This window comes from Taudactylus pleione, unplaced genomic scaffold (genome assembly GCF_031769625.1).
Source record: "Taudactylus pleione unplaced genomic scaffold, aTauple2 ptg000040l, whole genome shotgun sequence".
NCBI classification, from domain to species: Eukaryota; Metazoa; Chordata; class Amphibia; order Anura; family Myobatrachidae; genus Taudactylus; species Taudactylus pleione.
In genome coordinates this window covers 29370862-29389934 of record NW_028284442.1, presented here as the reverse complement: position 1 = coordinate 29389934, position 19073 = coordinate 29370862, and the positions used below count along the sequence as shown (strand labels likewise).

Here is a 19073-nt window from a genome sequence, read left to right as displayed (position 1 = left end):
CTACGGAAGGAACAGGGAAATGTCTCCTCCCCCGGGGGCGAAGCGCGGATGTCAGGCTATATACTGTGAGAAAAATCTCACAGTCAGGGGTTGGCTGGCAACTTTTAGCCTGGGGGGCAAATGCATGCAGGCGGCCCTGGCAGAGGAGTAGCGTGTAGCCAGGGTGCCCGAAGAACGTGCGTGCTACGGCGCCCCCCCCAAGTGTTCCAGGGAGGAGGCTGGCCATATGGGATTAATGTAAAGTAAAAATAAAGATTAGGGACAGCCCCGTCGTGGTGCCCATATGCAGTGCCCCCCTGTGCCCCAGGAGAGGACCCCCTTTATGCAGGCCTCCAGCAGTGCTCCCAGTAGTGATCCCCCTATGCAGTGCCCCTTATACAGTGCCCCCAGTAGTGGTCCCCCCTGTGCAGTGACCCTTGTGCCCCCAGTAGTAAGCCCCTTATATAGTGCCCCCAGTAGTGGTACCCCCTATGCAGTGCTCCTTATATAGTGCCCCCAGTAGCAGTCCACACCCCATGCAGTGCCCCCAATAGTGGTAACCCTTATGCAGTGCCCCTTAAATAGTGGCCCCAGTTGTAATCTCCCACCTATGCAGTACCTCCAGTATTGCCCTTTTTATAGAGCCCCCAGCAGTGGTCCCTCGATGCAGTGCCCCCAGTGGTAGTCCCCTCCCCCCTATGTAGTGCCCCTAGTAGTAGTCCCCTCCCCCCTATGCAGTGCCCCTAGTAGTTGTCCCCTCCCCTTGTAGTGCCCATAGTAGTAGTAGTCCCCCCTTGTAGTGCCCCAGTAGTAGTCCCCCCTTGTAGTAGTAGTCCCCCCCCCCTTGTAGTGCCCCCAGTAGTAGTCCCCCCCCCCCCTTGAAGTGCCCCCAGTTATAATCCCCAGTAGTGTCCCCCCCTTGTAGTGCCCCCAGTAGTGATCTCCCCCTTGTAGTACCCCCAGTAGTGGTCTCCCTCTTGTAGTGCCCCCAGTAATAGTCCCTCCAACTTGTAGTGCCCCCAGTAGTGGTTCCCCCTTTGTAGTGCCCCCAGTAGTAGTCCCTCCCTCTTATAGTGCCCCCAGTAGTGGTTCCCCCCTTGTATTGCCCCCATTAGTAGTAGTCCCCCCCTTGTATTGCCCCCATTAGTAGTAGGCCCCCCCCTTGCAGTGCCTCCAGTAGTGGTTCCCCCCTCGTGGTGCCCCCAGTAGTGGTCTCCCCCCTTGTAGTGCCAGCCTCCCCCCCCAGGAGACGCACATAGTAAAAAAAACCAAAAAATACTTACCTGAATCACCGCTCCCGCCGTCGCCATCCGCTCCTCCGTCTGTCCTTCCCGGGCCGGGCCGCTCTGCATTATGGGAGAGACGTCATATGACGCCTCTCCCATTGCCCACTGCGGGAGCCGGAAGATGGAGCGGCTCCTGCAGTGGGCGCAGCAGCAGCTAATGAGAGTCTGACAGACTCTCATTGGCTGCTGATCAAAACAAACACACAGCTGCCGGAGCCGGCGGCTGTGTGTTTGTCACTTGTGTAGCGCTGACCGAACTCCGTCCGGTCAGCGCTACACACGCGGTGCAGTCTGTGTCACAGTGAGTGACACAGACTGCCCGCGGCCCGCATGACGCTGCAGCCCAGCCCACCACTGCTCACAGTGTATGCCGGCGACATCTGCGGCTGGCAGGCTGCCAGATAAAATGTCTGTCGGTCTGACAGACATTTTATCTAGCCATGTATGCCCAGCATAAGTTACTAGGAAAAGAGAAAAATAATTTGCCTTAATATGTGGCGCACATAAAGCTATTCTATTGAGATAAAAAGATAAATCTTTATTAGATATACATTAAAAAAAAAAAAATTTTGGTCACGTTACCAAAATCTGTGAAATAGATGTTAAAAATCAAAAGTGAAAAGTGATTGTGTAGTGAATTTCTGTGATAAAAGTTAAAATCAAAATAAATCCCCGCCGTGTGTCTTGTGTATCTGATATATTTTTGAACAGAGCTCTACATTTATTAATTATCCTCCGGTGCACTTTCCCTCTCTCTTATAATCCTTCTGAATTTAATACATTTAGAGCTCTGGGCCTGATTCAGAGGCGCTCGTAAGCGGCCGCTCGTTCGCTCCGAGCGATGTTCACACAACTGCGCATGCGTATGGGTCGTAATGCGCATGCGCCAACCAGTCATTGCGGTCGGAAATCGAGCACTCGCAAAATAGCGAGTGCCTGCTAATTTGAGTGACAGGATGAGGCGTTTGTGGGTGGTAACAGGGAAGGTGCTTGAAAACGGGCAGTGGTGATCCAAACGCAGGCGCGCCAAACGGTCAAAACGGGCGTTTTAAGGGTGTGCATAATTAACAAAGCAGCGTCATCGACCACGTCACTTGGTTGTTTCTTAGCCTGAACTGTTCGCATGATTGCGGTAGGAAAATCCAACCACAAGCACTGCGAGCAGTTCAGACGCCTTTCGATGTACTCGATTAATCTAATAAATAGCGGAGATGACGTAGGATGCGAGCGGCCAGGGGGCGTCTTCACAAAATAGCGAGCGCATGTTTCGTTCGCTCGCTCAGACATAGAGCCGTCAACAGACCGCAAAGAGCGAGCGCTCAATTTAAATGGCCGACCCCTTTTTCAGAACGAGCGAGCGCAAATAGCGTCCGGCTCTGAATCAGGCCCTCTGTTCAAAAATATATCAGATAGAATACTTTATATGTTTATTTCACCTTACAATAATAGATATAACAAATAAATAATGAAGACACACGGCGGGGATTTATTTTGATTTTAACTTTTTTCACAGAAATTCACTTTTCACTTTCAATTTTTGGTCATATCTGCTGGCCAGCTTGGGGCTTGGAGTAGAAATGTCAGTGGCGGCTGTGCGTCGCGCCTGAACGGAGCAACAATTGTTAACCATTTAAAGCTACATAAATGTATACAAACGGGGTCACAATCCACTTGCGGTTAAATTCCTGACAAATAATATTTAGTCTATTCGTGGGAGTTCGCAAAGATTGACCTAGCACTGCCCCGGATATATATGTACATATTGGTCTTGTTATGCACTGGATAGTGTATTATCATATGGTATTAATAATTAGCCCTGGTCTATAGCAGTGCACCCCTAACTGTGCATGTTTTCCAGATCTCCTAGTTGGAGCACAAGTGTATTTATTACTGACTGACACATATTTAAAGATCATGGGGAGGTGCTAATTTTTTCCCGTTGTGACACTGAGAAGAACATGCAGCACTAGTAAAATTCTAATATATTACTATTTCTATTGTCATGGTATGGGCTGGGGAGGGAGGTTTCCAGGCATCCCCCCCCCCCCCCCCCCCTGCGTTTGCCTATGGCCAGTATAAAGAATTTAATGACAACACATTCCCATTTAACTACTACTCTATTGATAACTGCCCCTCATTATGTTTTGCCTTGTTATGTATATACTATACAGTCATATAGGTCACCATGCAAAAGTGTTTGTATACACTGGACTAGAAGAAAGAAAAAGGCTTGTTAAATACATATATTTTGTTTACACCTGTTAATTTTTTTTTACCTACATTTATTAAAATACATCATTATGTTATAGCTTGTCGTCTAATAAAGGATGATCTAGAATTTTTATTTTATATCATTAATAATATCATTACCCTGAAGAGATGGCTGTATGGGTCCCAGACCTGAGCTGCTGCAGGTTCCTTTACTGGTGCATTGTATCATAATGACAGTGTGCTGCTGAGATGCCGGCCGTAAAGTACGCAGCTGGTGTCGTAGAGCGCCTTGCACAGCAGCAGCTACAGTAACACGGCCGCGGAGTTTCCGGGTGAGGAGGAGACACGTGTGTCCCCCGGGACTCACCTGCACATCATGTCCCTGTACCTGGTTGCAGCCGGAATCCTGGATAAGCTGGAGAGGAAGGAGGGAGCGGTGAAGACCCTCGTATATGACAGTGGCTTTAAGGTAATTAGTGTATATTGTGCATCATCAGTGAGCAGAGAGGAGTTTTATGTTGGTAAATATCCGCAGTATTGACATCAAAGGGAATAAGTTGGAATGAAAGTATGTAATATGTACCATTATAGAGTGATAAAAAACACAACATACAGCAATGCTCACCAGAGCGCAAACAGTGATTATCATGTTGATGTATATTAGGCAGTGATAGTCAGTGTTGCCGACTCTAAAATGAAAATAAGCCCAAAACAATCCTAAAAAGCCCAATTTATGGGAGTGTCTCTTTGTCCTCACTCTCTACCTGCCTGACTTCCTTACTCCCCCCTCTTCATTAACCTGTATATTATTGTGTGTGTGCAGCCTTATCTGCCTAAATTGCTTTACTCCTTCCATATTTTTACCTCCTCCCCTCTTTTCATACCTCGTTCCCTTGGCAGTCTTTAGCTGGGCATGCACTTGCCGATGTGTGTATCCAGCGATGTGACGCCCTATATATCGGGCGGTCGATACATTCTGCGCAATGTGGTGACTGAACCCCGACATGTCGGGCATCGGCTCCATCCACTATGCCAGCATCGGCAGCCGGGTCGTTCAAATTGGCCCTACATGCAGACTGAACGACCCCGATAGACCAGCCGCAGGGTTGTGCATAGTGGGTACACACTGGCTGATGTGGATATGTCGTCCCAATCCACGGGAGCTACCGGTGCGCTGGTGGAACTGTGACGGGGGGCTGAGGGTTACTTCCCACGGCTGCTGCCAACAATGAAGAGGGGTGGGCGGGCAAGCGAGCGGCCAGAAGGGAATTCCACCGTTTGGCAAAACGGTAGTGCTGGTGTTTGTGGTGGTGGTGGGATGGAGATGATTTGCCTGCTGCTACTGATACTTTAAGCTGCCCTTCTATCAACCCTTGCCCCCTCCCTACCCCCAGCTGATATCTACCCTTACCCCCACCGTACTCCTAACCTCCTCCTTGCCCCCCCACTACTGCCCCAACTGCTATCTACCCTTGCCACTTACTTAATTCCAGTACTGCCTGCCCAAACCAACTCCTTGCCCCCCAGTACTGCCCCAGCTGTCATCTACCCTTGCCCGTATCCCTACCCCCAGTACTGCCTGCCCCTAACCCTCTCCTTGTTTCCAAGTACTGCGCCAGCTGTTGTCTGCACTTATCCCCACTCTACCCCTCAGCCCCCTGCTCCCTGCTGACAGCTCTCAGGCATCAGAGGTAGAGTAGGGCACTTTGAAAGGAGGTGTGGGGCCTGTCCATCCACTGTCCCGCCTACACAAACCATCCAGCAGCCCCCTGCTGCCCGCTGACAGCTCTCCTCATTTTATTTTTGAAAACTGAAATCTGGCTAATAAATAAATGGATTGTTGTTTTTCGATAAACAATTTGGTTATCACTGTATTAATAAATGCATTGTTGGTTTTTCTCTGAAAAATGTGGTTACTAGCTAGATTTCAGTTTCCGAAAAATAAAATGTGGATCTTCAAGACGTCTCATTTTTCTCAAGTAACTCCCACCCAAATTAAGGTTGGAAACCACTGGTCTAGTGTGTACCCACCTTTCCTTTACCTGACCCTACTTCTCCCTATTCCTGTCACCTGTCTAATTCCATTATCCTCTCTCTATAATAGCCTCAGTACCTCATGTCCATCATATATTTTACCTCTCCCTCTTGCCATCAATTAACATAGTTTTCTATAGAGGTTCTTAGTACATGTTTGGCCAAAGATGTTTGCCCACCTACCACATCACGGCGACCTCATCAGGTGGGTCCCTAACATCCCTAATACTGACATATTGTTTACATTTATCTAGGACTTACCTATAATAGTGCCCATTACATGTGTACTGCACTGCCCAGGACCCATACTAATTACAATCACCTGGAGCAGGTCGGTGGAGTGCGAGCCCAGGAGAAGGAGTCTCACCTTCAAGTGTACCTTAAATACACACATACATAGGAAAAGTGTGCATCTGAATCCCCCTTTTTTCTGCATTAGAACTACATGTTTAAATTAGGATGTGCAGCCCAGCCCCCACTTTTTTCCACTTCTGTTTTCCATCACGTTCCTCCTATATTTTTGCCCTAATTGTGTTTATTATTTTTCTTTATCACCTACTATATTTGGGTAAAAATACATATATACATAAAGCCTTTCTTATTTTATTTCTTACAATAGTACATTGTATAAGTTTGTGATTGCAATTCATATTACACTCTATACATTTTACTAGATATCCTATTAAATGTTACGTTTTAAACAATATTGACACAGATAGCCTAGGAAATCATAACATGAGAGTGCCCCATAATGTCTTCTCTTTCCCTTGGCTTACGGGCTGCACCAACACTCATTAATGTCACCAACACTCATTAATGTTAGAATAGGCTTTCAATCTAAAGTTATCCGGACTGTGGTTTCCCTTCTGGTATCATTCTCTCCTATCTACATAGTATCCTGTGTGGTAACTGAGATTCCCCTTCCCATAGAACACATGCTGTGAGGATGGCTCATCTGTTGCATAGCAGAGAATGTAGGGCACTAATGTTATCCTTTTCACACCAAAATCCCAGGTCTGACCCAGGATTTGGCACACACCTCCCATGTAACACTACATAGGTTTAGTGTTAACTTTTCTGGTGGCTCTTGGAGATGACATAATCTCCAAGCGCCGGTGACCTTGCTGTTCCTATATTGTAAACGGGACCCGTGTGGGATGACCCAGGTCATCCGTTTACACTGCCCCGTAACCCGGGTCCTTCCTGTGTCCAACCCTGCTCGCTACCCGGGTCACTGGGCAGCGAACCGGTGCATTATTTTGAAAGAAGGACATTCTGAGACAAAATTTACAAAAACCTGGGACAACTGTAGAAATTGGGGCAGTCGGCAGATATGCGCGAAGGATGGGGATGGCTCTGTTGCTTACCAGCACAGCGGGAGTGGGGTTATCTTTTCAGTGCGATGAAGTGCATCTTCTATTCCATTATTTAAAGTTCTATCCTATTACAGTTCTTTCCTATCTATAATGTAAATTTCCTACTGCTGCCTATCTAAATGCCAGCAGGGGGAGCTCTTACATGGAGTGTCCCAGGATAATCCCATCCTGCATTTTTTTACATCCTTTATATAGTAAGTATTTGTGGGCACAGGAGATCCGTATCACAGTTAGTACAGTGATGATATTGTTTCTATTGTGCAGTAAGGAAGATATAACTTTAGTTGATGTGCCGTACTTTGGGCTGTGTTAGACCTAATTGGTCATAGACCACAGCTTGTACAGACACAGATTGCCGATCTAGATCTGATGGGGAGACGTCAGATTTTGAATGGTAAAAATGCAGTATCTGGCTGAGATTGCGGTCGTTATCTGATTGAAGCTCCAACCATCTGTGTATGCGTATATATATCCGAATCTAACAGAAATCCTGATACCTGTTTGGCCAGTTTGTTACCAGTTTTACAGGGCAACATTACAATATTTGTAACACTTTTGTATTTTAAAGTTGTTGTTTTACACCTGATAATAATTCTTAATATTCCTACTTTCAGAATGTACGAAAGCTGTATGCTTTGATATGTGAGACCCTGCGCTATTCACTACTGCTCAAAGACATTATCAACAGTTCCGAATTGCTTCGAGGACCCAAAAAGTTGCCTCTAAACTTGGCTAAAGTAAGTAATGCAACCTCCTTTAAAAAAAAAAAAAAAAAAAAGAATATTTGCCTAGGTGCTATTAAAGTCTAATACCCCATATTATCCAATCAGCAGTTAATGTTGAACTATCTAGGATAAGATACTGGAATGAAAAAAGTAAATTATTATATATTTTTTTTCAAATTATTATATATTGTTTAATTTCAAAATTGGTACATAGAATCTTATTTACAGTGCACACTCAATGCACCACGCAACACCCGCGCGCCTGGATGGTGCACCAAGTGCACGGCAAGAGATGCATTTGCAATCTAGAAGTGCACCAAGGTGCGTGGAGAATGGGGGAAATTTGTAAAGGAACACACTACAGAAGTTTAACCTTCACATCAATGTCCAGCCATCTACCACACTCTTCTGTTTAATGAAACTAATCAGTTTTTTTTCTAAAGTACTGCTCCATATGGCTTATGGTTTAACTTAATCCTGATGGGACATTAGAGGAGTTTATTATATGTTGCACTTTTTGTGGGTTTCCTATCTCTGTTTTGCATATAGTGTGCATAAAAATATGCTTTTAAGTGTAGCTGGAAGGCACAAGATGCCACCCACTAAAAGTACTTGACAAGTCCCAATCTCTGCCATTTTAGAGAGCAAGTAATTTTGTGGGGTAGAGAAAGGGCATGAGCCCCTTCACACAGCAAGGACTACCCCCTAAACATTCCCCCTTGGTCCCATTACAATACCTAACTCTGAAGTGCCTACTCTCTACTTTGAAAGGGACTCTCTCAGCCCCTCCCAGCACGCACTGCAAACTTCTGCGTCTCCACAAGCACCGCCTTCATGCTTTGTAAACCTGTGCTGCTTAATTTACTGGAGGTAGCGTATTTGAGCCATAGATCTAAACCTAACACTAGCATGGTCTGTAGACATTGTGCCTGTCCATATTCTGAATTATTTTGACATGATCACTGCATACCCTCGGTGTGTGTGTTTGTTCAAATTCTGTAGCCCATTAGCGAGCAATTCTAATGTTATAAATGACATTTTAAATACTTGCTGCATTATCACTGTTTTAATTGCAGCAAAGAAATTATGCATTTATAAGCATTGTTCCTTCAACTAGGCTGACATTACTTGGAAATTGAATGCCGAATCCATTACCAGATTAAGTGCAGCAAAAATAATTTTAGTGGAGTTGCCCCTACAGTGTTATAATTATTTATTTATTAACTGCTATTAATATGGGGCACACACGCTTCCGCAGCGCTTTTACAGTGTACTTAGCCATCCACATCAGTCCCTGCCCCACTGGAGTTTACACTCTATATTCCCTACCACATGTACACACAGACGCACTAGGATTCATTTTTATTTATCAGAATCCAATTAACCTACAAGTATGTTTTTGGATCGTGGGAGGAAACCAGAGCACCTGAGAGGAGGTACATACAGACTCTACACAGATATGGCCTTGGTGGGAAGTGAACACAAGGCTTCAGTGCTGTGAGGCAGTAATGCTAACTACTACACTGCTGCTCTATAATAATATATAACTACTACTACTAAAGAGACGTAGTTACTGGCAATGTAAGTCTGTTGTTAATACAGTAGGTTATTGTGGCAACTAAATTCTTGCTGTCAGTCTGGTTATGCGTCTTTGTACCTCAGGTGCTGGTGTATGACTTGCTGTTTGGCAAAGGGCTTCAGTGTGGGGGCCGATGGAAGGCGACCGTCCTAGCTCACCGGGCGCGGCTACAAGCTGAGCTTGCAAAACTTAAAGTCAAGAAAAAGGTCAGCAGCAACAAAGAGCTTGTGACGTGTATGGGAGGCACAGCTGATGGTATGTGAGAAACGCATAGAGGCAGTGGGTGTGTGTATTACTTCCATGGTCTTCTCACTGACCATGTCTCTGATCCTAGACCCTGTTGTGCCACGTTACGTGCGTGTGAACACACTGAAGACCTCCGTGGCTGATGTCATCACTTATTTTAAACGTCAAGGTTATACATACCTGGGGAAAGCACGCAGGTAAGTGATATAGGCGTTAATAAGTACAGGATCTTGGAGTATTGACCATTTACAACCAGGGCCGAGGAAAACAGGAGATGAATAAAAAGTGTTATAAAACTGAATTGCATAACAGTATATGATCTCAGGTGACTGTATGTAAGAAAAACTAAAAAACGCCACAGAACAGACTGTAGCATGGTTCCTCCATATAACGAGAGCAGAACAGACTGTAGCATGGTTCCTCCATATAACGAGAGCAGAACAGACTGTAGCATGGTTCCTCCATATAACGAGAGCAGAACAGACTGTAGCATGGTTCCTCCATATAACGAGAGCAGAACAGACTGTAGCATGGTTCCTCCATATAACGAGAGCAGAACAGACTGTAGCATGGTTCCTCCATATAACGAGAGCAGAACAGACTGTAGCATGGTTCCTCCATATAACGAGAGCAGAACAGACTGTAGCATGGTTCCTCCATATAACGAGAGCAGAACAGACTGTAGCATGGTTCCTCCATATAACGAGAGCAGAACAGACTGTAGCATGGTTCCTCCATATAACGAGAGCAGAACAGATTGTAGCATGATTCCTCCATATAACGAGAGCAGAACAGATTGTAGCATGGTTCCTCCATATAATGAGAGCAGAACAGATTGTAGCATGGTTCCTCCATATAATGAGAGCAGAACAGATGTTTAATGGAACAATCATGAACCGCCCCATAGTGGTAACCTATGTTCAGATTTTGGTCCATTGTTATGGTTACATTAAAAAAACTTAATATATAAACATATTTTTTTTTTTTTGGCCTAAACCAGTATCAAAAAGAAAACAAAGCCATGAAGAATGGAGACCAGGGGCCATATTTACTAAAAGTCGATGTTGGGACTTTCAGTAAATATACCCCTAAATCACACATTTACTAACAGATGATTTTGACATAATTTTTTTAAACAATGTAAAAAATCAACTGTTAGTAAATGTATGACTTAGTACCTGAAATACAAAATCAATCAAAGTCAACCTTTAGTAAGTATACCCCTTGGCGTTATATTTACAAACAGCGCTATTTGTCAGCAGGAAGAAGCAGGAACTCCGTTCCTGAACCTCTCATTAACTCTAACGTAATGTCCTGGGCCAAAATGTATTTTCCATAAGATACGTTTTATTTTATTTTTTTGAGTGCCTTCTTTTCTAAATATTATTTATATATATATATATTGTTTTTCTATAGCTCCACCCCCAGTTCCACCCACAGTTCCTGAACCTATTTATCCAGAAAAATAGCCCTGTTTACAAATATTATTGATGTGATTTAAAACGGCAACAACATTGTGTGCATGTTTTGCATTTTATATTATTGCCGTTTCAAATATACCCCCCAGGTCTGTTGCATAAGTCATCGCGCTGTTTACACTAAGCGGCAAGTTTTCAGAGTTGCTGGTTTTGCCCATGGAGTTTACAGCGGCTACAATAAAGGCAATCATCTTGGACTCAATGTTATTGTCCTCTTAAATCCTAAACCTTGAAAATCTCCGGCTTTAATAGCCCGTCACTTAGTAAATTGAGCCTAAACTCTTGGACAAAGATACTGCCCAGAAAACAAATTAAAACAGTACTGTGTGAAATCATCCGTATTTCACTTAGCAAAAATCTTGAACTGTGTTTTAGCTCACTAAGAATTAAGGTTATCTGGTACACGTTTAAATTGTTTTTTTGTTTTTTTTACGTAAATTGTCCCTTTTGAAAGATATTGTGTTTTCTAAGCATCTCCTGTGGTTTAACTTTTTTTTTTAATATAATTATAGTGCTGTAAAATGACAAAACTAGTGATTTAAGTGGACATGTACACATCCTATTACATAGTATACAAGAGCTGGTCGATTTTGGGCAAAAACCCGGGAAGAGGTTCCTTCAGGATCTTCACGTCCCCAACTTGCTGGTTTTTCCTCCAAATACGGACTTCCACAAGGACTCCTTATACACCACTGGCCATCTCATACTGCAGGACAAGGTGAGCATGACCCTGCACATGTGCCTCTGATGTACTTGTCACCAGCAGCAGCTCCTGCCCTCATACCTGAAGGGGACTGCCGCTGCTGCTAGCTGGTCGGCCGGGTTCCTGGCACCTGTGCAATAGATCTGGCAGGCGCCAGGACCGGCGCGTGAACGGCGGTGGCACCGTGCATGCGCATAATGCTGGCTTCTGGGGGCTGTATTGACTGCAGCTTTGAGAAGCCGTGTAGGGTTGTCCAAAAAAGCAGAGCAGCGGCTTCCACTGGAAGCCGCTTTCTGCTAATCGCAGCCCGGAGTGGCAGTCCCAGTGGGTGGAGATACCTCCACCTGGGGCTGCCTGTCCTGTGCGTGACTGGCAGGTGGCGCTTCCAATGGGAAGCCATCACCAAACAGTGTAGCCAGTGCAGTCAAGGACTGCAACTGGCTTATTGAAGTGTCTGATTTTACTCTGGGGGGGGGGGGGGGAGGGGGGCTACAGCCCCTGGGTAAAATCCGCCACTGCTTGTCACCCTCCCCAGAACGTGACTTATGTTTCCTTCCTCAGGCAAGTTGTCTCCCAGCATTACTCTTAGATCCTCCTGTGGGTTCGTGTGTCATTGATGCTTGTGCTGCCCCAGGAAACAAGACAAGCCAGCTGGCTGCCAAATTACAGAATAAGGGGTGAGTGTATCTGCTGAGGATGTGTAATGGATTGAGCTGCTGGGCAGACACAGTATTATGTGCTGATGGAAAGGTGTAAATTGCTAATTCCAGAAAAGTGTTCGCCTTTGACCTGGACACCAAACGTCTGGCTACTATGAGTACACTGCTGCTGCGGGCTGGAGTCACATGCCAAGAACTAGCCAACCAGGACTTCCTTACCGTCAGCACAAGTGACCCAAAATACCAGAAAGTCAGTCACGTCTTAGTGGACCCATCATGCAGCGGGTCAGGTCAGTAAGATTAGACAGTCTTATAAGCACTGACTTTTTTTTTATTACAGCCAAATATATTTCAATCTAAACAGTCTAGTACAAATATGAAATGAGGTAAAACATAGGATTTTAGAAAATCTGAGAATGTTGTATATGTAAGATGCCAGGAGTCTTGTACGACCAAATTTTGATGAAACATAAATACATAAAGTACAAAACAATTGGAATTCTGTCCTCCTCTTGGAATGCAGTAAACATGGATGGAGCTTATTTATCTAAAGTGCAAATATCCAGTAATCCAATCAGCTCTTTGCTTTTCCTGTGTAATGTACAGACTGCGGATAGTTGCTGCACTGTTGTGAGGAATTGAGCGCTGCTAAACCGACGGCAGACTGACTGTTCCTGCAGCCTCATTTTATTGCGTAAATGACAATATTTCAGTGATGCATATTGATAACATTGTCTACTCCAGGTGATAAGCATCTGTATTAGCTAAGTTACTGTATACATTGCATTTTCCAGAGATCAGCAAATACCCTGTCATCAGATAAATCACCTTTTTCAATGACAACATGCATATTAAAAATGATTCAGTATTAGTTATTTCATAAAGCTGCATTGCACCACAAAGACTCTTTAATTGTATATATGCTGTTACCCTATCACGGCAGGCTAGTTGCCGCATTGGTCAGGTATGACCATAAACAAGCAGCCAGATCTGACTGGGCACCATTACAGAGTGAGAATTGCCTACACATTGCTCACTGGACCCATATTCCTAAGAATGCAGACTTGGTTACTAATGAAATCAGAGGTTTCAGGCAGGAAGCAGCCATTTTTTAGGTTGAAGCAATATTCCTGCTATTGCAACCTATCATTAACTAAGAACTAGTCACCTCACTGAGGCTTTTGGTTTGGTTGGCTCAGCCCACCAAATAGCTGCCTCCTAGAGGACGTAAGGAGTAGGATTTCAGTGTGAAAAGTCACTTGCCATTGACTCCTCTAATGACACGTTGCGACTTGCACTCCACAGGCATGCCAGACCGGATAAAAGTCCTCACAGATGAGGAGCCTGAGCAGGGAGAGCGGATGCAGGCCTTGTCCGCTTTTCAAAGACGCGCTGTATCTCACGCCCTCCGCTTCCCCTCTGTCCAGTATGTTGTCTACTCCACGTGCTCTGTACACCAGCAGGAAAATGAAGATGTGGTGAAGAGCATTCTAGAGGAACACTCTGACTTCAGGTATATGGATACAGCCCCTACTCATGGTGTGCAATAATCTCATACTGCGGTGGTCTTAATCTACTTTGCCATTGTCCATTACAGATTGGTCAATGTTCTTCCCTCGTGGCCAGTACGGGGGCTGAACACGTTCCCTGGATCAGGCTGCTGTCTCCGAGCCTCTTTTTCAGAAACATTAACAAATGGCTTTTTTGTTGCACTCTTTCAGCGCAAGAGCAAGGAGAACGAAAGGTAGATGCGCTCGTCTTAAATTTATATTTCAAGGAAAACATTGGGGGGTATTTTTCCGGAATGCGTTTGGCAGCATTGCAAGTTTGCCCTCGCACCCCATAGAGCTATGAGGGACAAACTTGTGATGTATTGTTAATTGCCAATATGTGCGATTCCCAGCGGCGCATTACGCCGAATTGTATTCCCCCTATTGTTAAGGCAGCATTCAGTGTAGGATTAATCTTTTAATTTATGCTAAAGACCAGCTACACTTGTAGCGGGAGCTGCTAGGAATGGAGGTATCCAGCCTTTATGATTGACACGATTTAATGAATATAATGTGCTTTCTAGAGCTAACCTGTCTTAAGCTGGGCATCCACTATACAATTTTCTGTCAGATATCTGTCCAATCTGGCTGGTTGGAATGAAAACCTGGTAATGTATGGGAGCAAATGACAATCGGCCATTGGCTCACAAACACTGAAAAATAGCTAAAAATGGTCGTTCAGACAAATTGGTTAAAACACACAAATTTGACCGATTTGACCAATTCTTTTTTTTGTCCTTTTTTCAGTGTTTAAAACCTTATGATCGACTGTCATTTGCTCCCATACATTACCAGGGTTTCATTCCAACCAGCCAGCTTGGACAGATATCGGACAGAAAATTGTATAGTGGATGGCCAGCTTTACAGTTGATATATGGCAGTCCTGTGGGTTGGGTCTATGAGGTAACTTAACCTTGGGAGACCTATGTATATCATAAGTGCAAAGAGACTGCAGAGTAATATATAAAATGTGAATTATAATTAGCTTAAAAGCCATTTTAAAATGAACATGTATTAGTAGGTTAGACTATGGTACAGTACATGCGGGAACATGTACTTCCTGTATACTGCTGTATCTCTACTGGAAGCTGCCACGCTTGGTGATTACAGGTTCTGAGGTCCCATTCATGCCACAAAACACCGGCCACTTTTTCCCTTTCATAATATGGTAGATCTAGTATATAAGACTGCATCCTATTTTTAATACATTTTTCACCATCTTATTAAAAAAAAAAAAATTACACCAAAGCATTTTATTTTATTTTCGTTGCTCTCTGCATGTACAAAACAATCTAAGCGCGTCAGCATATCAGCGGATAGATGGAGATTACTGTATGATGTACAGTCAGGTGCATAAATATTGGGACATTGACAGAATTTTCATATTTTGGCTTCTATTCACCACCACAATGGCTTTGAAATGAAACAAACAAGATGTGCTTTAACTGCAGACTTTCAGATTTAATTTGAGGGTAATTACATCCAAATCAGGTGTACGGTGTAGGAATTACAACGGTTTCTATATGTGCCTCCCACTTTTTAAGGGGCAAAAAGTAATGGGACTATCAACATAAAAGCTATTTCATGGATAGGTGTGGGCTATTCCCTCATTATCAATTAAGCAGGTAAAAGGTCTGGAGTTGATTCTAGGTGTGACATTTGCATTTGGAATCAGTTGCTGTCGACTCTGTGACAGCTCTTTGGATCTCATATTATCAGTGAAGCAAGCCATCATTAGGCTGAAAAATCAAAACAAACCCATCAGAGAGATAGCAAAAACATTAGGTGTGGCCAAATCAACTGTTTGGAACATTCTTAAAAAGAAAGAACGCACCGGAGAGCTCAGCAACACCAAAAGACCCGGAAGACCACGGAAAATAAATGTGGTGGATGACAGAAGAATTATTTCCCTGGTGAAGAAAAACCCCTTCACAACAGTTGGCCAAATCAAGAACACTCTCCAGGAGGTAGGTGTATATGTGTCAAAGTCAACAATCAAGAGAAGACTTCACAAAAGTGAGTATAGAGGCTTTTGGAGCATACACACGGTCAGATTTGTCAGACTTGTCAGATTTGTCAGATGAACGACTGAACGATTGAACGATTTGAACAATTTGAACGATTTTACCAAAGTTTTGAACGATTTGAACGATTTGAACGATTTTTGACTGCATTAAAATGAATGGAATCGTCCAAGTCTGACTGCAAACCCATCAGATGTCAGATATCGTTATCTGACAAACGGGAACGCGCATCGTTGATCGTCCATCGTTCAGGCATGTCAGATATGTCAGATTTTCCTTCAGATATGAACGACTGAACGATTTTTAAATCGTTATCGTTCATATCTGAAGGAAAAATCTGATCGTGTGTATGCACCATTTCACCACAAGATGTAAACCATTGGTGTGCCTCAAAAACAGGAAGACCAGATTACAGTTTGCCAAACAACATCTAAAAAAGCCATTACAGTTCTGGAACAACATCCTATGGACAGATGAGACAAAGATCAACTTGTACCAGAGTGATGAGAAGAGTATGGAGAAGGAAAGGAACTGCTCATTGTCCAAAACATACCACCTCATCAGTGAAGCATGGTGGTGGTAGTGTCATGGTGTGGGCATGTATGGCTGCCAATGGAACTGGTTCCCTTGTATTTATTGATGATGTGACTGCTGACAAAAGAAGCAGAATGAATTGTGAAGTGTTTCGGGCAATATTATATGCTCATATTCAGTCAAATGCTTCAGAACTCATTCAATGGCGCTTCACAGTGCAGATGGACAATGACCCGAAGCATACTGCAAAAGCAACCAAAGCGTTTTCTAAGGCTAAAAAGTGGAATGTTATGCAATGGCCAAGTCAATCCCCTGACCTGAATCCGATTGAGCATGCATTTCACTTGATGAAGACAAAACTGAAGGGAAAATGCCCCAAGAACAAGCAGGAACTGAAGACATTTGCAGTAGAGGCCTGGCAGAGCATCACCAGGGATGAAACCCAGCGTCTGGTGATGTCTATGCGTTCCAGACTTCAGGCTGTAATTGCCTGCAAAGGATTTGCAACAAAGTATTAAAAAGTGAAAGTTAGATTTTGGATTGTTTAGTTTGTCCCATTACTTTTGGCCCCTTAAAAAGTGGGAGGCACATATAGAATCCGTTGTTCCTACACCGTTCACCTGATTTGGATGTAATTACCCTCAAATTAAATCTGAAAGTCTGCAGTTAAAGCACATCTTGTTTGTTTCATTTCAAAGCCACTGTGGTGGTGAATAGAGGCCAAAATATGAAAATTCAGTCAATGTCCCAATATATATGCACCTGACTGTAAATCAGTGATGGACAGCCCTTCAAGACTTCACTTGTTCTTGCTTTGTTGCCTTTTATTGATTAAATGCATACATTTTAATTACTACAGAGATTAAGATTTTCTCTTTTTTTTCAAGGTTTTTATTTTCTAACCTTCGTTCAGGAGATTTGATCCTTTTTTTTTGTATCTCCCATTAATACCTTTTTGCTTTGTCACTCGATTGCATGACTGCGCTATGTCATTGGACGGTTATTTATGAACCAGTGTTGTTTTTGTGCTAGAAAATGCTATCCAATATGGCAGAGGTTCCCAAAATCTGCCATTACAGTCCAGGTTTTAAGGATATGCATGCTTGTGTCCAGATGGTTAAATCAAATTGACTAAGGTACTAATTAAGTCACCTGTGCTCAAGCATGGATATCCTTAAAACCTGGACTGTAATGGTGGAGTTTGGGAACCTCTGCAATATGGAGCTCACAAACTTCTTATTGCATGAGAGCATATATAAATGTGAATTTGTGCAATGCTGCTTGGCTTTCTGCTCTGGATTTGGGTAGGTCCCTTTTACAGGGTTACATAAAATTTTAATTAAAAAAAATATATATTAAATACAGATTTAAATCAGATTTTTTGGGATTTAAATAGGATTTTTTATTAAAAATGTTGTTTAAGTAAATGTTTTCATTTTTTAAACGTTAATTTAAAAAAATGTTTTAATAAAAAGATCTATTTGGATTTAAAAAAAAAAAATCAATTTTATGCAAACCTACTATTATTATTATACAAGTCTTTTGTTCCATCCGAGTACACAGAATGCATAAATATTTACAAAAAAAAATCTTCACTAAAAAAAACCCCCCCAAACAAACAGGAAATGTAACTTAAAATATCCGCCCAGTTGTCTGTCTGGAGTCACTGTAAAATGAACAGCATATTGAAATTAAAATAATATAAAGAAACTTTAAGTGGTGGTGATGTATACTTGTGCCTATAAGTTCCACCTTACAAACCATAAAGATGAAGGGAATCAGTGGCACCGGGTAACTATGCGCTTGCATGCATGCACCTTATGTGCAGACACTGGTTTTCTGTCCACAGCAGCTGCCAAGCATTCTTGCTGTTTTCGCTAAACTGGGGGAATAAAGAGGGGGTGTCCCCACAGGGATGGCATAGCTGGCTCAATGGGTATGTACTGTATGTAGCAGCTGATAGGGCAAGACCTGTGGACAACCCTATCAGCTTCTGCATACAAAGCACATCCCCTGTCTTAGACACTTTGAATATTTAGGACAGGATGGACAATTTGGGGATATATGGGGGGAATAAGGGATTTTATGTGTAGCCACATTTGCCTTACAGAGTATTTCTGCCCACAGTTCAGTGACTTTGGAAGAACAGAGTGCTGCAAATTTACCACAACCAAGTGGCAGAAATGACAAAAGGAAAGCGGACGCTCTAATCCAAGATTGTGCGAGCCACACGAAGAAGACGACCCGTAAGAAGAAGAAACGCAAAATCGACCAGTCTTAATTTAATAAATAAGTGCTGCGCACAACCTGTTCCCTAATGTGAGAAAGATATTGTCTGTGTATGTTGCGGTAATGTACTAAAGGATAATTAGGACACCTGTGTACTGTAGTGTTAATGGTGTACTGATTGAGGTGGCTATTACCCTTATGGATCGCTGACCTTATTCAATCCTGGATAGATGTATAGAAAATTTGACCTGCGTACTAACTGGTTCTTAATCCTATGCAGTATAAACAGATGTTTGGTCATAAGCAATGATGGTAAATTAAATATCTTTACTTGGTATAAAATTGAACAAACATGCACATAAATGAGTAACAACCTGCTAATTGTATAGTATATGCCCAGCTTAAGAATTATCTGTCAGATATCTGTCCAGTCTGATTGGTTGGAATGAAAACCTAGTAA

At 43.2% G+C, this 19073-nt stretch overlaps 1 protein-coding gene across 1 annotated transcript; it reads left to right on the top strand.

Annotated features, from left to right (window-relative positions):
- Positions 1–3551: 3551 nt before the first annotated feature.
- On the top strand, positions 3552–18758 carry NSUN5 (NOP2/Sun RNA methyltransferase 5). The gene is made up of 10 exons (XM_088455129.1): positions 3552–3945; positions 7501–7623; positions 9274–9445; positions 9525–9633; positions 11485–11632; positions 12179–12294; positions 12388–12566; positions 13582–13789; positions 13874–14020; positions 18512–18758. The coding sequence occupies exons 1-10, from the start codon at positions 3853–3855 to the stop codon at positions 18663–18665; spliced, it is 1449 nt and encodes a 482-aa protein (XP_088311255.1). The 5' UTR covers positions 3552–3852; the 3' UTR covers positions 18666–18758.
- Positions 18759–19073: the final 315 nt, after the last annotated feature.